Source organism: Stegodyphus dumicola, chromosome 2, assembly GCF_044657685.1.
Source record: "Stegodyphus dumicola isolate Sdum_Otavi_A_Nest chromosome 2, ASM4465768v1".
Taxonomy (NCBI): Eukaryota; Metazoa; Arthropoda; class Arachnida; order Araneae; family Eresidae; genus Stegodyphus; species Stegodyphus dumicola.
Genome location: NC_140769.1, coordinates 229,902,934 through 229,928,450, shown reverse-complemented (window position 1 = coordinate 229,928,450; position 25,517 = coordinate 229,902,934). Strand labels below are relative to the sequence as shown.

At 29.6% G+C, this 25,517-nt stretch overlaps 1 protein-coding gene across 1 annotated transcript in view; it reads left to right on the top strand.

The window, feature by feature from the left end:
- LOC118192785 (C2 domain-containing protein 5) overlaps positions 1-25,517 on the top strand; it is a 154,425-nt gene that overhangs the window by 21,921 nt on the left and 106,987 nt on the right. Inside the window, exons 5-9 of the mRNA XM_035363801.2 lie at positions 8,032-8,162; positions 11,692-11,787; positions 15,414-15,569; positions 20,043-20,103; positions 22,632-22,757. Coding sequence (XP_035219692.1) covers positions 8,032-8,162; positions 11,692-11,787; positions 15,414-15,569; positions 20,043-20,103; positions 22,632-22,757 — 570 coding nt within the window. The remainder of the gene's footprint in view (positions 1-8,031; positions 8,163-11,691; positions 11,788-15,413; positions 15,570-20,042; positions 20,104-22,631; positions 22,758-25,517) is intronic.

Genomic DNA, 25,517 nt, shown 5'->3' with positions numbered 1-25,517 from the left:
ATCACAATAAAATATAAACCGGGTAAGGAAAACAATGTAGCTGACGCACTTTCTCGTATAAAACTGGACGATGAAGGAAATGAACTTAAATGCGCTGTGTTGACTTCAAAAATTTTAGATTCTAGAGATACGATTATTACTGAACTGAAAGCTGATCCTGAATTTGGAAATATCTATGCTTATTTGAAAGACCCCGAAAGCTTCGAGCACACAGATATCGATGCGATAAGAAATAGAGCAAAAAACTATGAAATAATAGATAATTTATTATTCTATACGAAAACAACAAACGAAAATCTTGAGTATAAACCAGTCATCCCAGCCTCGCTTCGATTAAGCATTTTGAAGGAATTACACGAAGCAAAAACAGCGGGCCATTTAGGGGTCAGAAAGACTTTAAAAAGGGTACGCGAGGCGGTATATTTCCCGCAATTATACAAAATAGTAATGGCGTATGTCAGGTCCTGCAATCAATGTCAGTTAATAAATGATATTAATTACAGCCCGGCCGGGTACTTAAATAGCATTCGCGCTACATTTCCGAATGAAATTTTAGGCATAGATCTTCTTGGTCCCTTCCCCCAGAGCGAGTTAAATAAAAATCGTTTTCTTTTAGTAATAGTAGATCATTTTTCAAAATGGATAGAAATTGTTCCACTTAAACGCGCGTCAGCCAAAACAGTCGCAGATGCATTCTTACACAGATACATTTTAAAATACGGTGCACCGATAAAAGTCATTAGCGATAACGGAAAACAATTCATTAGTCAAATATTTGAAAACATATGCAATGGACTTGGCATACGCCATATCAAAATGGTTCCGTATAGACCACAGGCTAACATAGCAGAAAGAGTTAATAAAAACATAGTAAAAATAATTCGCAGTTACGTGAGCACACATCACAAGCGCTGGGATGGCTACATAAATGAATTAGCTTATGCTTTAAGAACGGCAAATCATGATACTACGGGAAAAACTCCAGCAGATGTCCAGAACAAAAAGATGTGCAAGAGCTGATTGATCAGGCGCTTAAAAGCTCGGATACGGCAAGAAATAGGCAGAAAATATATTATGATAGAAAACGCCGTGAAGTAGATTTTAAAGTTGGGGATAAAGTATTGAAGCGGAAATTTTCTTTATCGAGTGCCCCAGACAATTTTACGGCAAAGCTAGCTCCAAAGTTTGAAGGCCCCTATGTAATTCAGGAAATCAAAGGAGTAGTATTATATCTTAAGAACGAGAGAGGGGAAATCTGTAAAGCAAGTCCCGACCAGATGAAAAAATACTATAATCCAAATGATTTTGAAATCCTTAAAAGTTTCTTGCAGGACTCAAGTCTAAACGAAGTAGAAGGTCCAGAGATAACAACAACTATTCCACCACCCAAGAAACAGAGAACTGAAGAGAGACCTAGCTCTTCTACAACCCGGACGTCGGTAGCAAAAAGAAAAAATAACTTTCAAACTCCAGCGTTTAAGAAAAACAAAAATACAGATGAACCGGGTAAAGAAACCGTGGTAAAGAGAAAAACACCACCTACAAAGGATCGCAGGAGAAATTATACTTCAAGGAGAACGCGCACACGGCCACAGAGTCAGGGGCCAGCAAGGCCGCCGTTCCGGAAACTGAAACGGCAACATGAGGCACAAAAATACGACGAACAGAAGAAATTCAAGAAGGACTCCAGACCGGAGGACGTCAAGACCAGCCGTCCCAGGGAAAAACGGAAATGCCAACCACCAGACGATTACTCCGCCAAGAGGCCAGCATGTAGAGGACGCAAAAGAAAAAGTAATGTGGATGCTACTCGGAGGGCAGTAAGGAGAAGATTAACATCCATGAAACCTCTAACTTGGGACCAATATTGCCAAAAACGAATGACGGAGTTTCAAGCATGGAAAACTCAAAGATAAGTTAAAACCTTCTATAATTTTTTTTTTCTCTTTTGTTCCGAAATGTTATGCATAAGTACGAAGTTCTATGTTTTGACGAAAGTCAATATGTCTCGGTTGAGACTTAGTTTTGTTTTACTTTATTTAGCTAAGGCAAAAGTATTATTTTCTTTAAGTGTAAAAGCTAAAAACAAGCATTTTCTGTCGGTCGAAAGACTAATTCTGTTATGTTAAAGCCAAAATTTGGCCGAAGATAAAAATAACTTCGTATTCTTGTATTAATAAGAATTTTAGTTTCAGTGCCGCCAGCTTGGCGAAGAATGAGTAAAGTAAAAATTTATTTTCTCTTATTCATTTTATGGTAAATTGTAAAAATCATATGTATTAAAATTTTGTAAATGTACGTAAATACTTGAATGTTACGTAAAAGTAGAATTTAGTCTAGAAGCATAAAATTGTAGATGCTAAAAGTGAATGCTTAAAAGCAATGAAGTCAAAATTTAAGTATTAAATTGTAGATAAAGTCATGCTTTAGAGCGAAAGCCTGCATGTTTAAAGATGAATGAGGGGGAAGTTAGAATGAATGTGTTTTGTAGGGTTCTCCACCTACATTTGAATTTTTAAGAATATTAAAGTAGCTCATTGAGTTGTAGAATGTCGAGTAAGGTGTGTCTATTTGGTCGTTGAATTCTAACAAATCATGGTGGTTAGGGGAAGTGTTGTAAGACTAAAACACGAATATTCCCGTTTGACACCACACACGGTGGAGAGCCAGGGTAAAGTTAAATTAATGCTTGAAAAATTGAATGAATGTGAAGTAAGCAATAACTAAGAAAAACGAATCGTTTAAAAACAAAAATTTATTGTGTCAAGAAAGTGTAAATTATAATGTATGTAGAAAGATACTGATACTTATTCCTTCCAGATGCTGGAAGGAAAGACCAAGATTGATTGATGAAGTCCAGGAAAAGTTGCTGTAAGAAGAGAGAGTTAAAACGAGCAACAGAATTTTAGTATACAATTTGTTACATAAGATTTTTTTTTTGTGTGTAAACGAGGTTCTCCAGAGTTAGTTCAGAATTAGAGAAACTTACAACAGGTCGTTTGTAGGACCTGCTTCCAAGTTTTCCAAATTCTGGCAGCGGCAAATGTAGGGTTTATATTTATTTTAACTAACGTTTATTTTAAGTTTAAACTATCTTTCCTGTCAAGCCTTACTTTCCCCTGGAACTGCCAATGCCAGAATATGTAAATTTTAGTAGAACGCGCAAGGATTCAAATTATCAGCGGAAGTATTCTGATTTAAATAGAAAGGAAACGAGTTCGGTGTGTGATATTCTTACTTCACGAGCGCGGAGGTAGTTAGCGAGAAATTGAAGAACCCCGCGTTTCGGCCTATGTGGTTGGCGGGAAGTAATGTTAATCGTTCAAGTGAGCTTCAAGTCTGCTGAATTAGCAGCGGTAGTGTAAAACGCGGTGAGTTAGTTATTTTTAGAGAGCCTCGTAGTTAGAATCTTGTCTTTAGTTTCTTTTCAGGTTATTATTTTTATTTGACCGCCGAGTTGGCGCAGTCTGTGAGCGTCAAGAGCACGCAATTGTAATTTATTACGTTGAATAAAAAGGGACTTAAACCCTTCACAAGACTCTGTCTTTTATCCAGTTTTCACAGTCACCTCGTGGTTGCGTGCAAGTTGGAGGCGCGCAACGCTACAAACTTTTGCAGCACTCTCAAAAGAAAGTGAAAGTGAGAGCCAATTAAGATTTTCTTTTACTGCCCAGTAACAAACCCTCCCCCAGGGAACAACAATATTAACTGCCTTCTGACCCCCTGTTAATATAAAAGCCATTCTCAACATATGTCATTTCCATCCAAAGAAATGCTTCCTATTTTTGTTTGAAAATAACTAGTTAAAGATTAAAGTTACTAGTTAAAGATTTAAAGTTACTTGTAACGTAGTAAAATAACTAGTTAAAGATTTTAACACATACTATAATATATATTCCACTACGCTCTTTACAATTTCAAATTTAAATCAGATACAAATAGAAATACTTAGTTATTGATTACTTAAAAAACATGAACACACTTAAAAATTTGTGACACAAAATAGTTTAGTAAAACTGTGATATAATAAAATATAAAAATGTTATTTTAGTTGGGAAATTGAAAATAATTTTACTTATTACATACCAAGAAGGGCAGTGAAAGTATTTCTTTGTGTTTAAGTCCTGATTCTTCCATATTGAGCTTTAGTATGGCTTTTCATTATTAAGATATTTTAGCAAACAGTTTTCAGTAAGTACAAGTGTAATTTGTTTCCGTCTTTTAACTACATTTCCCCCCCTTTTTTCATGTTCAAAACATTGAAGTTTCACTTCTCTAGTATCCTAAGTATCTCTGGTATCTTAAGTTTATCCCAAACTTGATGGCATTTAGATCCAGATTCTGTGATAGCTATTGCAATTGAGTTTTATAAGTCTTTCTTTTATGCAAAATATTTTCAACATTTATTAGAAAATTGTACTGGTGGTATACATTATAGAAAAACTACTTCATAGCATATCAAGGCTTTTAGAATGATGTTTGTTATTGGAGAATGCTGTAGTAAGTATTCGGGTTCAAAATATAATTTATTTTGAAAAAAAAAAAAAAAAAAACTACAGTTCTGTATTACTTACAGAATTAATGAAGTTTTTCAGTTGGAGAATATGTGCTCATAATGCATCCATTCACTAGAAAGTCAAATGAGAAACTTTTTTTCATCTCTCTCAAATATTTGAATTTTGATTTCAATTATTCTGTAAAAAGAATTTTTTAAATCTAATTTTCATGTTTTTGGCCTATAATATTTTCCTTTCACATAAAAAAAAAAATTCAGAAATATTTTTGTGTATCTTACGTGCTATCAGATCAGGATTTTGCAGTCGTGTTGCTTTTATGAATGAATCAGTCAATGGTAGTGGATTGTTTTGCACCATACTGAGGTCTTAACTTTAACTCAAATTGTTTTGAAATAATTATGTTTGTGTATGGCTATTAAATATTTATGAAATAAGGCAACGTTTAACCTGACACTACTGTAGGTTTTGCAAATAAACTGTGTCAAAACAGACTTAGATTCTTTTTCCTTCAAGAAGTAAAACATGTTTTCCATTAGAAATTCTGTTTGAAGAAGAGAGACTATGTGCTTGTCTCTCTTAAAATCAGTGCATTTTTCTATGAAGTTGATTTTCGTCTAATTTTATGTTTGGTATTACCGTGCTTTTTTTTTCACGTAAGGTCAAACCTCATAAAAAGGTTATAGGTTATATGGTGATCCTCACTTGTAATATTGTATTTTTAAGTTCAAACTGTACTATTTTAATGCATATTACATGAAGTGTCACATCTGAAATATCAGCAACACACATAGGATCATTTCAGTTTACTTGACTGTTGAGAAATTAAGTATTTTGGAGAAATTTTCCAGAATGAAATCAATATTATTTTACTGTTAATTTTTTTTCTTTTACTCATTGTTCCTTTTATTTATACTATTATACTATCATCTAATACTTTTCATTTTTAAGAAAATTTTCCTGGGTAAAATCGGTGTTATCTTACTGTTAAATTGCTGCCTTTTTCAACTCATTGCTCCTTTTGTTTCTACCATTAACCTAGGTCCTTTGAGGACACAGAGCAAACAGAAACTAGCAGTTTTCTAACACATAAAGGAAAGGTATATAAGTCATAGTTTAAAAAAGAAATATTAGAATCCGTTGGCATTAACTGGATCAATTATTTAGAACCAACTGAACATTTCAAGTGGCTTAAAATAAATCATGTGACCTATATCAAATGAGTATGAACTTAAGCTGTTACTTACATTTTTCAACTTTTCAGAGGAAAATGATATTACTTTTTCTGAAAGTGAATGTGCAAGTGAGGTGAAAAATGTAGTGATTGCTTGAGAATGATTGCCACAACTGACAATCAAAATAAATTTAGTTGCCAGAGTGTCAAATGCACATTGTCAAAATGTCGAACAGTTGAGAAATGGATACTGTTAGTATACCAAAAGTAGCTATTCGTTTTTTGATGCTGCCATCCTTATTTTGTTAATAGTAAGGTGAATTGTCACTCACCTTCAGCTTGGCTAATAGCTCTAGATGAGTTAGATAGTCAGTTTCCCAATTTTAGGCACATGCATAGATTTATAGGGTCATTTTAAATTTGGTTTATACAGGAGTTTAAATTTGGATGGAAATTTTTTAGGCAAAATCTTACTTTGATAAGCCTATATTTGAAAATATACAGTACGGTAAAATTTCGACGATCTGGAGAGATTAGGATAAAAAAATAATTATAATCTGGTGAGATTATAATAATTTTTTTTTATGTAGTTGGAATTTTTAAGTATCTGCCAAAGATTCCAACTATATAAAAAAATACAGTTCAAAATACAGCCAAATGAATAAACGAAGAAACTTCTGGTCTAAAATTATAAAAACAGTCATCTTATTTTTTACCAACTTGAATGTCAAAAGCCTACTTTTAACATTGCATAAGATATTGAAAAAAATCTATTTCAGACAGAAAAACTGACATAATTTTTGTTTTTGTTTTAAACTTATGAAAGTAAAACATCATACCCAATTATAAAATCTTGTTAACCATGGAAGTTAATAGAGATTCCATCAAACTCGTGCCACTTATCCTGCAGAAGTTTGAAGGAATCGATTCTTCTTTATTTAGTTAAACCAAGATATACAAGTCATACTTAAATTACTTGTTACTAATTGTTCATGGTACTTCTGTGCTATCACAACCACTTAGGAGAATTTTCTAAATTTTCAGAATATGGAATCTGGCAACAATGCATTACATTCGTTATGCAACCATGATCATAACAGTTAGCAGTGTTGCCATTTTCATATTCATTCTTCTTGTATTTTAAGCTCAAACAGTTTTTATAGACTAATAGTGATATTTTTTGCCTTCAGCTTAATATCACTTGTCGAATTTGTCAACAATGGAAGAAATTTCGATAAAAGTTCAGAAAGAATCCAGTATTTTGCCACAAAATCATTAAAGAGAACAATGATTTGCATTTGGTAAATAGTTGGAGTGCAGTGCCAAGTTTCTACAATTCCCTGATGTTTTCAAAGCAAAAACTGACTGCTGTTTAGATGAGGAAAAGCCCCATTTAAAACACTCCATTAAAAAAATTAAAGGATTACCTGTATTTTTTAAATGTATCATATAACTCTTATTTAATAATATGAATTTCTACTTTAAAACTTTTAAAGTGCTTTCTCTTTTGATGTTGATAGTGTTTTCTGATTTACGCCAAATATTAATGAATTGGGAATGTTTAAAAAAAAAATCCTGGAGATTGCCAACTTGCAGCCAATAAGTAATTTTTACTTCTTCATCTGTAAAAAATGGCTAAATTGCACCAAGGTGGTTGTGTTAATATGCAAGTACTTCTTTTATGTTACATCACAACTGTTTATCCATTTTCAAATAAAGTCACTTATCATAGCCATTAATGCACTTTCTCCTTGATGTCAGGATAGTGTAATTTTGAAAGTCCTCCACTGCATGCTGTTTTTTTTTGGGGGGGGGGAGGATAGTCCTAAATTTCAATCATTTTTTTAAATGGAGGGAAAAAGCAGACAAATAGCAGTTAATTTATATCCTCTTTTGTAAAATCTAAACTGGCTTGTTAAAAATTATCCTAGTTTGTATAAAATTAAGACAAAGATCTTATGATTGTGTTGTGATGTCATGTTTATCAATTATTGGTACCAAATGGCCCTACTTCGTGACAGTTTTTGTGTGATTAAAATGGACTGCATTAAACTGGCAAGAGTAGTTTTTCACAATAGACAGACTAAATGCTTGAAGTGAACTTTGAAATCTCTCATATATTGTCATGCCATATGAACTTCCCACTTCTCTCTTAGTTGATTTCCAGTTAGTTGAACATTTATTGTACATATTACCATTTTCTTCAAAAATTTTTTTTATTTAAATGAAACTTCTATGCTGTATTGAACATAAATAAAATATGTATATAATTTTAAATGGAAGGTAACTATTTATTTAAAATTTTTAACACTAAATTCTATAAAATATTCTTTTCTTCCCCAGGGTTATGGATTATGACACATACAGTGCAAATGATGCTATTGGAAAAGTATACATTGATTTAAATCCTTTGCTTTGTAAAGAAGCTGGTTCTCTTCTGTCTGGGTGGTTTCCTATATATGACACAATGCATGGTAATTCTAATTTTTAAAGTAAAATTATATATTCATTTAATGAAAGTCATGTTTTGATATAATAGAAATTATGTATGCTTAAAGTATTTTCTTCTAGCATTTACCATACATTATGGCGTATACACACACTTTTATTACAAAAAATAAGATTGGAATTTACAGGTGGGTGTTATATGTTGGATATAAAAATTATACATTTAAAAATAAGGAAAAGAAGAGCATACAGATATTAGATTTTCTACGTACCTAAATTCTGTTTGTTTAAAAGAAATGACATAACTTATTAACTTGAAAATTTTCATTATCAGATAATTATTAATTATACGATAATTTCCTTTATGTAAAGCATATTAATTGTTGTGCTTTCATTCATTCAGATAAAATATCAGACTCTTAATCCCGCAAATTCATTCAGGTCAGCAGTGCATTCTTTCCCGAAATTATGTCTCTCTTTTCTCGAAACCCTAGGATAGCATTCTTTTGCACATCTGCATAGAATACCACCACCACCTCTGTATTTTAAAAAAATGTGCACTTGCTGCCTCTTTATATCATTTTAATGATATATAGAGAAAGAATGGACTTTTAAGGATTTGATGAAAAATATTATATTTAATTAGTTTAAATAGTATCTTTTAATTTAAATAAATTAGAATGAAAGGATTGATAATATTTTGTAAACAGCTTTCAAGGCACTTAATATGTGATCTGATTTCTATTTATAATGTTGATGGATAAAAAAAGTAAAATTTATTGGAATAGGATTTATAATTGTCTAACTCTGTTTCAAGAGACATATGTTTCAAGAACAGAATTTTCAGCAGCTAAAGGAAACTAAAAATACGTTATATCATCTAGTTTTGTATGTGTAAGAAAAACGTAATGTTCTTTTTTTATTATGCTCTATTGGAATGCAGAATTAAATGTATAAGGTAATGAGAAATACTAGCATGTCTTCTTAAGAAAAACCATGTATAAATTTTGCATTTAAAAATTTTTAAATGCAGTTTAAGTTCAATCTTGTTCCTTATGATTCCTAAGTTTTGTGATATGGACTTTTTTTTTTTTTAACAAAAGGTTTTATTTAGTGCAACTAAAAATATCATTTTTAAAAAATATCTAATTGTTAATCAATGTTGTTATATTAAAAATCTAGATATGCTGTTTTTCGTATTGTACAGAATTTTTAAAATGTTGCTTCATTTTATGAAGAGCAGAATTTTATGGCATCAAAAATTTGATTTTCATAATTATGTTTAAAACGAATTTAAAAGATTAGTACACATTTTATTTATAGAAGGTTATTAACATGATTTATATATTTTTGCATTATTGTTTAAATACTTTTGAAATAATATTCTGATTTTTTTTATTATTTTAACAAAGAAATTTTTGTTTGAAAATTTGAATTCTAAGAAAGAATTTCCTAATCATTTTAAGAATGAAGTGACATAAACTTTGAAGGCTCTCACTTTTTTTTGTATATAGTAGTAATTATTTTTTAATATAATGGAATGTAGTTAATTAAGTAATGGATGATAGAGCAGTTCAAAAAGGCCAATTGCCTCTATCCAAGGAACGGAGGCCTTTTATATTGTAACTGCCAATTTGGCATTCTTTTGGCCACTAGTGCAGAATAAATACACCAGTTCGCTCGATTGGATATGCCAATATGATTAATATGTTAGTATTTAGAGAAAGCTGTGTGGTCTTCAGGTTTTGTAAAGAATAAGTAAACTATAAACATCTAATAATAGTAAAAAGCATAATTTCAACAAAATATTTCAAATAACGTTTCCAATGATGAATTAATTACATTATGTATTTTGAAATTTCTTGTAATTTTGTAACATAATTTATAGATGTATTTAAAATTTTTATATTTGAATAGTTAAAAAAAAAAACCTTCCCTAAGCAGGTAAAATTATGAAGTTTGTTTAATCTGTAAAAGAAAATTTGGGTTTTATTTTGACAACAACAATTTTTACTGAAGATTTTCAAGCCAAGGATTGCAAAATATGATTCTGATACTCAAGTAAATATTCCAAGAACTCTGAACTTGTACTGTTATTTATTGAAAAAATTTGGACTTTTTTTACAGTATGTTTACAAAAAAATGAATTTGCAAAATTTCAGTAGCATTTTTAATTTACATTTCTTGTTAAAAGTGATATCTACAAGATTGTGTTATTTTAAAACATTTAGATCAAAATTTTATAATTATTTTTTTTTAAATTGCATTTCCTTTGTTTTGCCACTATTTTAATGCTTTCTTCTATAAAGGCTTTTCTGTCGCTAAGCCTTTTTCTCTTTGAAGGGGAGGGGATATATAAGATAAAAAAATGCAAATCAAAATTATAATTTAAAATGCCTCTTAATTGCTCATTTTTAATTTAAATACTTTGTCTCTAATAATAACTTTCTCTAAACTGTGTCATATCTGAAAACGTATTCCGCATTATGTCATCTTGAAACTTCTGCATTGCCTAAGTTTTAGCCAATCAGATTAACGAAAATTTTTACTATAAATATTGTTGCAGTTCTACCCCACCCTCTTTCTGTGCTTGTGCTTGTTGGCTGAAGGACATCTCTTGCTTTGCTGCTTTTGTTTAAAATGTAGTGCGCCGTCATCAAAATTGTGAGGTGCAGATTGCCCCCCCCCCCATTATGAAGTGCCACAAGTAATAAAGGTGTATTTGGAATATCAAGTGATTTTTTTGATTCTTCAAAAGTTCCCAACTGCCAAACTAAATTTTATCATCACATGTATATGTTTTAATACTGTACACACATGTATGTATATACATACATACATTTCTGAATCCAGTCCCGATAACAGAAGAGTACTGATTTTTCTAATGAATATAAGATTCTTTGTGTTTACCAGTATTTAAAAGTTCATTAAAACTGGTTGCAAATTTTTATTTTTATAAAAATCTCAATATTTATCAACTATACTGAGTCACATATTCTTAGTGATATTTTTGACATTAACATTTTGGAAATCTTTATCTGCTATTGCATCGAATATTATTTCCAGCAATCCATAAATAATATAAAGTTGTCAGTCCCATTTTCTGTAGTTTGTTAAAATTTTGTAGATGCTGTTGACAGTCCTTTGTTTGGTTAATTTCTAGCATAGTTTCTCTGTTTTCTTCTAGCATAGTTTTTTCCTTTTGTGCAATTGCATGCTATGGCAAAAATGTAAGCTTTATGAATATTATTTTCATGTTTTTTCTTTTGTATGGCATGCACTTTTGAAGTAAATTCACCTTTTCTGAATTACTTTGTTCTTTATGTTCACTTTTGGTACTTACTTGTAATGTTTTTTTAGCAACAAAAATATTATCTATTTGTATTTTGATTTTAATTTATTCATATTCTTGTTTTACAAATTTATTTCCCTATATATTATTTTTGATAATTAGAAAAATTAATTAAAATCATAAAAGTGATATTTTTATTCAACTACTAATTGGAATAAGTTCTTAAATTTAGCAAGATAATATTTTCTTTGTTTTTGTTGTAGGTATTCGAGGGGAAATCAACGTAATGGTTCGAGTCCATTTATTTAGCGATTCAAATAAATATCGGGAATCTTCTTGTGGAGTACAGTTCTTTTACAGTAAGTATTTAGATTTCGACCTTGCATCATAAAACTATGGTTTTTTTTATTATTATAAATTAATGAATTATAAATTAAGATGGTAGGTATAATTTAGTACTTGGCAGGTATCGGAAATTAGTGTTAAAAAGAGCATGTCATCTTTACAAGCAAAAATTCTTTTTTGAAAAAATTTTCTAATTTGTTAAATGTTTTTAAAAATCTTAGTTAATTACATGTATTGAATAAAATATTAACAATATTAATTATATAGTTTAACTGAAAATCATTGTTCAAGTTTATTTATCTATGAATCTTTGAGACATAATTCTTATCATCATTGTATATGCTATGATAAATTTGATTTATCATTGAAATTTGGGAGGAAAATAAATTCAATAATTTTAAATTTAACAAATTATTTCCCAATCTGTTTTGTCTTGGAAGATGTGTAACTATTGTTGACATTAGAGATATCTTCAGCGAAGTCTTTCCAAAATTTTTGGATCAATATTTTCACATATTTACTTTCATGGTTACCATATTTTCAGAGCAAAAATTATGATCATGCACATTCGTCACACACGAGATCCTGTCGCATAAAAAGTATATTTTGTATTGATGCATATGGATTGTATGCATAATACATGTCTTTTTTATTGATGCAATATTGTATTCTGTAATCTACCGGTGAGCCCCTATTAAAGAATTATATAAGAACATTCATGCTATTGTCTCTTATTCTTCTCTCAAATTTTTCTGTAAATGTCTATATTTAGTGCACTTTAAATAAAATTAATTAATTTCAGTGATTAGAAAGATTATCATGTGTATGGTGCACAAGCTTGTGTGTCAGATATATGATGATATATAAAAATAAATTATTTAGCAATGACAACAAAATAAACAAGATATTGAAAAGTAGACTGTGTACTTTTCTGCAGCAATTCACCTCTGTGATATGGATGGCTGAGATTCTTCTTATTCTATTCATCCATATTTTTCACTAACTAATAATTTACTCAGAAATTGTTTCATGAATTTTATATTCTTTATAAATTGTTAAATATTTGAAATTCACTTTCAAGTTCAAATTCTTTTAATGTTGACCTATGTGACTCCTCTTCAAAGGCAAAAATATTGTCGATGTTTAAAAAAAAAAAAAAAAAAAAAAAGTACTAGAGCTGATGCATTTAGTGGCAAAGCCGTTTAAGTAGTTATATAATCAATCCTGTTTAAAAGTCCTGGACACAGTTATAAATCCTGGACTGTCTAGGGTGATGCTTGGCATCTATCCGTATCCATGGCACATTGCATCCCCAAAAGCCATTTCTCATAGTGTTGCCATTCTGCAAAGCATAAGCTCTCAAATTAAATTTATGTATGATTGTTAACTATTTAAAAATAAAGGTACTTCTCAAACAATTTGAACCTTTAGTTTTTGTTAAATATACTTTCAGCAGAATTCGTTCTAAGTTTCTGTACTGTTATATTTCATTATATTGTATTGTATTGCACTACTATGTATTTATCATCTATGAGCTTTGGCAAGTGAGAAACATATAACATCTTATCATCCATATTGTCAGCCCATTAACAAATTCCAAATGTTACAATTTGGCATATCATAGAATCTTAAATTTATCTTCTAAATTTTTAAAAATTTAAAAATTTCCAAATTTTTAAAAATTTAAAAATTTCCAAATTTTTAATTTTTTTCCAATTTTTTTATTGTTTAACAAGCTGAGCAATTTAAAGCAATAATGTATTCTTAATGATTTAAATCCTCATTTTATTTTTTAATAATGCTCTCATTATTATAAAAAATTTGTGCACCAAGAAAGAATTGTCAGAATTAAATAAAATTTTATATGTGTAAGTGCAATGTTGATGCAAATGAATATAAAATGAAAGCAAAAAATAATTTATAACAGGAAAAACTACTATCATATGGAGGTTCTAGTATCCTGTTTCGTTGTGTGAATACAATATGCAATATGAACAAGCATCGAGGTGCTCAAATCTTGTATGGTGTCTTGCATCATTTCATCTCATAGTTGTGGTAACTTTAGTTTGATCAAATTCTTATGCTGCCCAACTTGCCATCCAAAGTACCTGACATATGCTGAATCAGTAACAAATATGGGGGTTGGCAGGCCAGGGAAGGGTGGTAATGTGATGGAGGCATTCATACGAAACTTTTGCTGTGTGTGTAACTAATTGAAAAATATCGTCTGGGAGCCCTTTCATGAGTAACAACACATGTGGTGAAGGCTATCACAGACCTATAGCTGGTTTGTCTTGGTATTGTGGACTAATGTTAGAAGTGATAGGTATCTTATGTAGAAGCATGAGTTATACTCAAAGTTCCAGCATCTCCATTGATTCAACTTAATACATCATAATCATTGTCATCACTTTAAGTCTTGGACTGTGCTTACTATTTTTTCATCTTAATAACACATGTAGAATATTTTCACCTTAAAAAAGTGAAGCTATTCTGTATGTGTTATTCCTGTTTATCTGGACTATATATTTATCATAACATTCTTCTCATAACCATCCATTTATCATAACATCTGGACTATCCATTTATCATAATATTATTATCATAACATTCATTTATCATAACATCTGGACTATCCATATCATAACTTTTATTTGTATGATTTGAGATTTACCAGCTTTTTAACTAGTGCTATAATTTATCTCCCTTTTTAAGTAAGGCTTGTTTTATGCCATTTTGGCTTATGAAAGACCTTCACAGGGGCACTCTGCTTTTTAAAAGTTTATGTATATGTGATGATTGAGAGGGGGTATGCTGAGAGAATTTAGTGGAGAAGACACTAGTTCACTTTTATTCATGGCTGAAATGTTGTTGAGAGATGTAGCTCGTACACAAATAAAATGCATCATGGAAAGATAGCTTAAAAATGTTTTATAGATGGAAAGAAGAAGTTGCAGACAAACATGCTGTGTTCATCATATAATTTATTAATTTCTTAGGGTATATCCTTGATTGATGCTACACTGGGGATGCTAAAACTCCACATAATTTAATATGCACAGTTTACATTTAGAAAATTACATTTAGGTAGTAGAAAAATAAGCTTAGTGAAGAGAAAAACAAGATAGTGGCTTTCCTAGGCATAAGCAAGCAGCAAAAAAGAGTGCACATAAGGCAGCTGAAGTACTTGGAAATTCTTTGCTGAAGTTTTGAGTAGTGATTGGGCAAGAGTTTTAGCAATGTAGAATACTGCAGGCATCAGTGCAAATGTGAAGGGAGTTGTAATTATATTTTAAATCAGAAATTGAAAGTTCTGTTGTGAAAAGTTTTTAGTGATCCATCTTTCATTTTATTTTATATGTGTGAATAAGATTAGGAAATTTTAATTCTTGTATAAACTATTGTACAGATTACAACAATTATTACCTTTAATTTGTCTTACATTTACATTGCATATATTTACATTATGCAGCAGTCTTTTTTTTTAAATAGATTAATTGAAGTTACTATGAAAATAAAGTAGTATATTCTTTGATACAGCATGAAAATCACTTTTGAAATGTCTCACATTAAATATGTTTTAAAAATTTTTCATCTGCATGTTGTCTATTCCCTTTCAACAATTAAATATATTTCCTAGGTTGCAGTATTCCTTGGGGCTTCAGAGCTCAAGCCATTCTTGGATTTGTTGAGGAACTTGTGGTAAATGATGATCCTGAGTATCAGTGGATTGATAAAATAAGAACTCCAAGAGCATCCAATGAAGCTAGGCAAACACTCTTTTCTAAGCTGTCAGGTGATATAAACTTTGAATTTTTTCCCCTGCATTACAAAGCCATTCTATAATCGTATGTTGTTCACAAAGTTTTCCAAATGATTATTGATGATGATAGAATACTAACATTTAAAAATTACTTTAAATTAAAGAGGCAGTAAAAGAAATTTATAAAGTGTTAAATTTTTGTTATACATAAACTTTCAGTTTTTTCATAATAATAAACATATGTTTATTATTTATTAATATGTATTATATATAAATATTATATATGTCTCTTATATATATGTAATGTAATTATTATGTGTTAATGTAATATGTATATTTTTTAACAATACAATTATTTCAGAGGAATGATAGTAGAGCAATATAAAGTAAGTTACACTGAGGAATAGTTGTCACATTTTTCATCATAACTCTTTTTTTTACTGCAAAGTTTGGCATATATTTATATTTTTGTATAAAACACAACATGGTTTACATACGCTTTTAAAGCTGATATGCTTACTCTACAGTAGAAGAGCTATAAATAAAATTCTATTACAGGGATATATTATATTTACTCACATATTTTGTTACCCTTTTCTTACTAATTTTATTGCTTGAAAACTAGGAGGGGAAAATTATGTGGTATATACTATTTCTAAAGAAGCAGCTTAAATAATAAACATAGCATGTTATAAAGCACACATAAAGACACAGTGATATTATGTATATACCGTATTTATGCGAATCTAATGCGCCATCGAATCTAATGTGCATCCCCATTTTAAAACTTTAAATAATAAAATATTGTTTGTCGGTGAATGTAATGCGCATCAATGATATGAGGAATTTATTGAATCTTATTTTATACAACAATGGATTTGTATATAAACTAACAATCAATGGTATGATAATTTTATTTAAATTTAGATACCATATTTTATACAACAATGGATTTATACATAAAGTAGCAGAACATAGAATTAACCTATTAGTGGGCTATTGTCATGTGAAACAATCGTTGTTAATTAGCACTACTGTATATACGGTACCTATCGTAAAATATGAACATGAAATAAATCGTAACATTTCTATCTAGCTAACAGTTTCTACAATCAGTGATTAATAGTAAACGTCTTTATTCACTAATGTTTTCATCACTGGAATCCTCGCAGCTCTCTTCGTCAGAAGCAGATTCATTTCTTCTTTCCTCATCGTTCCAGAGTACGTCATCGTCACTGCCATTCAATGAATTTGAAATGCAGCATTTCTTGAAAGATTTCACAATCATTGGTGCTTCGATGGTTTTCCAGGCAGCAGAAACCCAGTGTGCAACAATGTGCGGTGCAGCACTTAATTTTTCCTGTCGGGGTCAATACACGGTTTGGCTCACAAAACCATTTTTCGTACTCCGCCTGAACGTACCCCTTAAAAGGTTTATTTATACTAACGTCCAGGGGTTGTAACACAGACGTCATCCCTCCAGGAATGATAACAAGATCACTGGCTAGGCTGTGCATCTTTGTTTTTACGTCGTCGGTGAGATGACCATGAAATGCGTCCAGACAAAGCATTGATGGTGGATTAGAGTGCTCACCGGGACGGCGTTTCCATACATTTCGGAGTCAATCAAGCATTAATGATTCCGTCATCCACCCCTTCTCTTGGTTTCGAATCAGGACATCATCTGGGAACGGCTTTTCATTCTTAGGGGCTATAGAGCATGTTTTCCGTTTGAAGATTAAGAAAGAGGGAAGTTTGCACCCATCTGCTGTTATTGCCAGCATCACTGTTACGCGTTGTTTTTCACATCCCGAAGTCTTGATGATAACTTCCTTAGTCCCCTTCTCCGTAATGGTGTAGTTACGAGGCATATCAAACCAAATTGCCGTTTCGTCAGCGTTGCCAATTTGCCCCATTGAAAAATTCTTTTCCTTCCGAAGTGTGATGACATACCGCTGAAATGTTAGTAGTTTTCCCTCAAAATCTGCAGGAAGCTTTTGGCATATTGTTGTACGGCATCTTAGAGATAAACCCATCCGCTTAATAAACCGATCCACCCATCCACGGCTAGCCTTAAACTCTTGCTTCGGTATTCCAAGAACTTCAGCCTCCTCTTTTGCTTTATTTCTTATGGTGTCACTAGTCACTTCTTCTTCCTTTCACGTACAAATTCCAAAACTTTTCTTCAATTTTCTTCAAACTTCCTTTGCGAGGGCCAGTGAATTTCTTTCTACTAGCTTTAGTTGCAAACGGTGCCGATTTCTGTTGCTGCCACAAACGAACATTGCTCTCAGCTACGTTGAACTCCCTCCCTGCCTTTCTATTGCCATTTTTTTCAGCATAAAGAATTACTTTACGTTTGAAAGTAGCGTCATATGACATTCTTCTCTGTTTGCCCTCCATTTCATGACTACGTACTCTGCAGTTTGTATACTCTATGCAATAATGTGTCAATGATAAATGTAACGGTAAATGTAGTCGAGAAATTTGTTTGATGTCATCGGCGAACTTTGCACTCGAATCTAATGCGCACCCCAATTTTGAATACTACATTTGGCCAAAAACGATGCGCATTAGATTCGCGTAAATACGGTATGTATTTCAAAGGTCTAATCAGTTTCAGTAATATTCTTTTTACTTGCCCAAAATTATTTCCTATTCTGTGGGTACATTTTACATTGTTACGAAAATCGGAAGCTTCTAAATATCTGCGTGTAAATACTGTGTACTTCAGCTGGATTAATAATGCCAGTGAAAAACATAGTTTTTCTTAGCTTTGTACTTATTAAAAAAACAAAAACTTCAGTAACAATGATTTCTCATCATGTATAATTTTTAGCAGATATGCTTTGGGCTTTGGCTGTATAGAATGAAAACGGTTCTGTAGTGACTTTCAGAATCAGGAAGATACATTATAAACAGTGACATAAAAACATGTTTTAAATTACTAAATATGAGGTAAAGAAATTATGAGAATCTTCAAGAAATTTTTTGTAATGCAAGATATTTATATAAAATGATCATGAAATATGGCTGCATATATATTTTATTCTCTTAAATATTAATATTACTAGGGGTAGGAGGATACTGAAAATATTTTTATATGGTTTTTATTAGGGAAAAATTCCTATTTATAAAATTTACATTATACAATGATGGATTAAATGCAAAAGTTTTCATAAATTTTCATACAGAATTGAAAGAGTTATGCATGAAAAACATTTTAATAAGACCTGCCTTAAATTTAATGATAAGGAGCCCCTACTGAATTGTTAGTTCTCAAACTAAGAAACTTTTTTTGAAGGGGGAGGAAGTAGTTGCTCATAAAATTTAGTTGAAAAATTGTAAGTTTATGTTGTTAGCTTGACATTTAAACATGATGCACGTCAAGAAAGTGTGCCTCAGATATCTCCATGGTTTCTGCATGTTAAGTAGTAGTGCATTCTTGCATTTAAATTATTAAGCTGAATTAACCTGAACATTTTGCTGATGGGTATGATTACAAAAGAGTCTTGCACTATGAAGTATATGTTTAGGACTAATTATTAAAAAAATAAAGTATGCAGCCACTCTTTTTAAATATTCTGCATAATGTTCTGACATTTTTTTCACTTTGAAGTAAGTTTCTTCTTTCATAAATAATATGTATGCATTTGTTCAAATATTGATATCCCAGATTTCTTGTGTTGACTTCCAGGTTAGAAATGCATGCATCCCGAAATATTAAATGCATGTGCTGTCACAAATATAAAGCTTGTAAATTTGCAGGAAACCTATAACACAACACATGAGAAAAATCTATAAAATTCTTTTCATGCATTTGATTTTAAGTATGAGAATATGGAGAGTTTGGAACTTTCATCTGAATTTCAATTTTTAATGAAATAGGGATAATAAATAATTAAAATACACATAATAATATTTTGCTTTTCTGTCAAATATATTATTTTAAATCTATATATTCAGTCTAGTGGTATTAGAAGCTAAATTTATCTATAAATTGTCGGAGTATTTTCTGTATTTCTATGTTTTTATCGTTTCTCTAGTTATTTATTTCTTATCTAACATCATTTCTACATTTTACAATACTTTTATTTTTTTGTAGTAGTTACATAAAATTAATGTAAATATAGTTTATAAAATCAAGAAGATTAAGTAGAAAATAAAATTAAAAAATAAGAAATCGCTCAAAAAACAGTCTATAACTAGGCAGAAGTCAGAAGAAATTGCCTTTTTTATATTTCTGTACACAGACTGTATTATAAAATACTACACAAAATTGTAATTTGAAATTTATTTCATATGTACTATTTCACACAGACTATATTATAAAATACTACACAAAATTGTAATTTGAAATTTATTTCATATGTACTATTTCTATTGTTCTGTGTATGATTCCATTTGCTTCTATACTTTGATTTTTTTGTTTCCTTTTTTTAGTTATTATTCTTTTATAATTTTATGGATTATGTTATTATATTATTGCTTATTGAAATGAAATAGGTGAAGTGCAAAGAAAAATTGGATTAAAAGCTTTGGAGTTGGGAGGCAATGCTGTTATAGGGTTTGTATATTATCTGTTGTGCAAATTATTTATTTAATCTTTGTCTTATCATGATTTTCCTGTTTTTATGTTAATATATGCTTTTTGATTTTGAATATGCTTTGATACGTGTAAGAGAAATATGCAAATTCAAGATGAAAGTAAAGCAAGATTAAAATTTGGATTGGCATTAATTTTAGATCAATGTTTATATATATTTTGAGGCAAATTGGCACTAATAATTATTATGTATTGATAGGTATTAATAATTAGTAGTATTACTAATATTATTATGACCTCAGTCAGCTCTTTTCTTAAAAGGAAACAGTTAGATATTTCTACATGACAAGTGTTTACTTAAATCTAAAAAATGACTTTATCTTCTAAATGTGAAAAAAGATAAATGAAATGAAAAATATAGCCATTGCGCCATCTGTTAAGTAAATCTAAATTAAAATTGGAAGAATTGGTTATTCTCAGATAAAGCATTGACATGATTGATATAAACACTCTTAAATAAAACTGTAATGGTTACATCAATCGAATAAAGTTTTAAAGAGCATGTAAGGAAGTTAATTCACCTTCTGAAATGTATTTTGAATATTTTTAGCAGAAGATTTAATTTGTTTGAAAATTTCTTTTTTGGTTTCAGATTTGTGTTTGTTAATATAAAATTTTAAAACTTCCTTAGTTGAAATTATATATAGTAAATTGCTTTGCCAAGGGAAGTTTTAAATTTTGCAGGAATTGCAGTCTAGTGTGACATTTTTAAAAACTGCATTACAGTTTTATTATTTAAAGCAAAGTTGAACTAGTTAGCAGTTTTATAACTGATAGAAGAGGGAAAGAAATGATAGAGGATTAATGGAAAAATTTTGTTCTTGTTGGTAAGAGCAACATATTCGAAAACTTTATTAATAACAAAAGTAGAGAATCTTTCTGAATAACAATGGCTGCCGAATAATTGAATTTCTTAGTAAAAATAGGTGATTAAGAACAAAGAGAGAGAACGGAAGATTAAGAAAGATTCCAACTTTGGGTTTGTCAGCACGATAAAATCTAGTATGAAGAAGACAGTCTGGGAAAGATTTTTAGTGAACTACAGTTTTGAATTTAAAGTCTTTGTTTGCTATTAAAATGTTGAGAAAAAGAAATGAATTTACAGATTGATTGGCAGATAGTTGAGTTCATAATTAAAAAGATATATGTTACATCACCATTCCTAGTATCAAATAGTTGAAAGAAGCATCGTCAGTAGAGTTAAACAACAGCAACAACAACAAAAAAACAAAAAAAGTGTGAAAGCTTTCAGATTTTATATTATGTTGCACCCAAAGGGGTGTTTTTTTTTACAGCAGATTGAAAACGAAATTTGAAAAGTGATACAGATATTCAAAGTCATTCGATTCAAAATACCGTTAGACATTGCAAAGCTACCAACATAATACCAGTAATAAATGTAAAGAAAACTCGGGCATAAAATATCCATGCTTTGCTTGAAAACGCACATGATGTTAATAGATTGTTTCAAATCGTTGAGTTTGTTAATAAAAAATTTGTTAAGTTTTGCTAAATAGGAAATAGATAATAAAACATATTCCAAAGTTGGGCTTCCAGATGCCTATATTCAAGTGTAGGATTACATTATTCAAAATTTGATGTCTGGGTATTGTTTTTTTTTTCCACAATGTGAGAAACATAAATACATTTATGCAGATTCTTTACTATTTAATTCTTTAAATATAATGCAGGGCTCTAATAGTTGGTGGCAACAATTTGAAAAGGGATTCAGACTTTCATAGTGAACCAATCCAAAATGCCAAAATGAAATTAATAGCCCTTCTGGGTTAATGCTCATTTAGACTAAAAAGGTTTTGTAATAAATTTGGTTTTAATTTAATACCACATGAAAACATTGAACTAAGAGGATTTCTCATAATGAATTCAATGCAGTGACTATATTATTATTTTGCATCCAGTATGAGGGAGTTAAGTGAGATGGAAATTAAGAAAGTTTAATAAGTGAATTTGTGCTGGTGCTCAGTGCAAAAACAAATCGTTAGTTAACCATTGAAATTTTGAGTGTTTAAAGCTTTAATTTCCTACCTTTGCAGAAGCTAAACTCCTACAAAGAATCTTTCAGGATTTTTTTTTATAGAGTCATATTTAGGAAATATATGAAAGCCATTCCATGTAGCCATTATATAGAAGAACATAAGGTATAAATAATCTGACTTCTAATAGGAAACATTGTTTTAAAGTTTTAATTTTCAAAATTTTTATCATAAAAATTATTGAAAATTGGTCTAAAGAGCAATCTTAATTTGTCATAAGTTTTAATAAAATTCTATTGATTTAAAAAGTTATTAGACCTAAGCCCATGTTCTTCTTAGGAGGAAAAAAATGCCATAAAGAATAATTTATGCCAGAAGTTCAAAAAAAAAAAAATTGTTATTACTTATTTATGTTTTGATACCTTCTTAATATGAAAATTTGCAGTAAAATAATTTAGTTATGAAATTTTTATTATCTTTGTCATATTTTTACAGCTATCATCAATGTTTTGACTTGGAAGGTGAGTCCGGTATTGTTGTTCGGGGCATCGGAACTGCTGTGATTTTGACTAAATCAGTTGAAGATAATGCTCCCTCATCTCCAGCTGAAGCTTCGAGAGAGTGAGTATGTTATTAACTCTCAAATAAATTATTTCTCTTTCTTAGATTTGTCTATTTTGCGATATAAGCATTGACTGTCACAGATCTTTAAAAAACAAAAATAAGAATGTAAATCAGAATTTAAATTTTGCTTTAAAATATTATTTCTTAATATAATGAGTTAGATTACAGAAGAAACTTAGTTATAAGGAATTTAATTTGCTTAGATTGATATCAGAACCATGTAAATTTTCAATATGGCAGAACTGTAAAAGACTTCTTTCATTTTGTTGGCATAGGCGTCATCTGCTTGTGTAACAATTGAGTGATGTTTTTTGTTTGTTTTGTTGTAAAATTTATTTAGTAGTTACAGTAATGTTTGTTTATAAACTAAATTAAACTATATTTGGCATAGTTGGCTGTGCTGGAACTATGCAATTATCAAAAAAGAAATCACACAAGATTTATCTCAAATGTAAAACAAAATTGATCCATTAATGCAAAAGAATAAGAGTTTAAAAAAACTGAACCTTAAACGGTATATTGATGATACATTTGGTTGCTTGATTTGGGATTTGCATCTATTTTATATTGAGAACAGCATAGGTCCAGTTTTTTATGGTCTAGATTTATAAAGGAGTTTTAGAATTTAATTGATAAATACTTATTCCCTTATTTTTTATATGAGCAGCATTTTTATTTTTTCTATTATATATGAGTTTTGATGCTATTTAATGAATCACCATAGCAAGTTTATTGAAGTAATAGATCATTAAGATACTAGACTTACTAACATAATTTTTTGTCTTTAATCATGATAAAGGTAGAATTTGTTTATTTTTAGGTAAACTAGATATGCTATGCAAAAAAATAATTCTTTGTTTATATGATTATATTCTAAATCATATTGCCATTTAGAATAATCATATATGCTAGTTGTTTATGTTATATCATATCTAACTACCAGAAAGCAAAACAGAAGATATTTGAGAATTTTTTTATATTTAAATTCATGTAAAATTCTGAATACTGTGTATATTTATTTTACTCATCCTAATATTTGTTTGTAATAGAAAGATTTAGATGTATTTTTTAAAAATAATCAATGATGCAAAATGCAAGTCTTCTGAGTAGATGATTTAATCTTATCAAATTAATGAATGGGAAGAAAATATAATAAACTTATTGTTGATTTATAGGCTTCTATTAAGATCTACAAACTTTCTCTGCCTTCCTATGGAATCAGCATATTTATTTATGCAGGTACATAAAATAAATAAAGAAAGGGAGAAAACTACATTAGGGTTAATGAAGATTATAAAACAACATCCTACCAATCTTCATTTTCAAAAGTGGGATGCTAGAGATGAAAATAAAGTTTTATTTCGGGCAAAGGTTCAAAAGTTGCAACTAGAATCATCACTTTCATCTCTACTTCATTTAAACATATTACTGCTATCATTAGTAATATATTTTTCTATTCCAACATAATTGTGTTTCTGGATTTTTTTTTTTTCAGTAATCTTTTATGTTTTGTTATGACTAGAAATAATTTATATTTACTTTAATAACTGTATTATTTTTTATCATCCTTATGCAATGAAGTGAAATAAATAAATATTTGTTAATAAACTCAGTTATTATATAAAATCACATTTTAGGATAAATGGATACTATTTTCAAAGTAGGGTTTTTATTTAATTCTTGCTAAAATGCTTAATTGTTTCCAATTTGATCTTTAACAATGTAATTTAATTTGTACAATGTTTTTAATATATCATAATTTATAATAAGTAAAATATAAATAACTTTAACATCATGTTATTCCAACATCTCTAGCTGTCAGCATTTGGGAGTGTTATGTAATGAGTAGCTAAGATATAATATATTTAATTAATAAATTATGTAAATTATACTGTGTTCGTTCTACTGTGCTGCATTTAAATAAAAAAGTTATTGTGTAAGGTAAGTATGTTTTCAATTTCATTGCTGACTGCTTGTCTTCTGCATCTGAAAGTCTTAACTTCAGTATTTTTGATTATATTAAGCTTGCAGAGCCTGTTAAATGTAGATTACATTTATGCATGGTTGATGATTGCAGATGGAATTTTGATTAGAAAGAATAGTTTTTGACACAGCTACCGTATTTTTTAAAGCTTTGTAAATAAGTGATGCAAAATTTGAAGTTGTATGTTTAAGCACTAAAATTATCTAATGTTTAAAATTAACATTAATTTAATTAGAAAATTTTCTGTGAGATCTCATTTTTAAAAAAAAGTTTCTCTTATATGATTTTAAATTAAAATCCTTATTGTTTTGTTTCAGAATAAATAGAATGCTGACAAATTATGAAAGCATAGCTTTGCTGCTTTTGAATTATCAAATTTATTTATTTATTTTTGTGCCAATGGAAATAGTATTTATTTAATTATATTTCACAGTTAATAATTGAGGATTTCCAATTGCTTGATTTGCTTTTTACAGAGCTTTAAAAAGATATTTTAGTGTAACATTAGTAGATTGCCTAAAGTGAATGGTTAAATTTCTTATGCATTATCTATATTTATTCTTGAAAAACATAATATAATAAATTTTTTATGCATTTTATACAATTATTCTAAGATTGTATCAACATCCTGCATGCTTTTCATACTTTAAAATGTTGATTACATTTAGTAGAATCATTAGCAAATTTTTATACATCACTGATAAAGAAATAGAATATTGACATTTAATATTTTTAAAATAGATATTTGAAATTACTTTCTAATTTGCCTAATT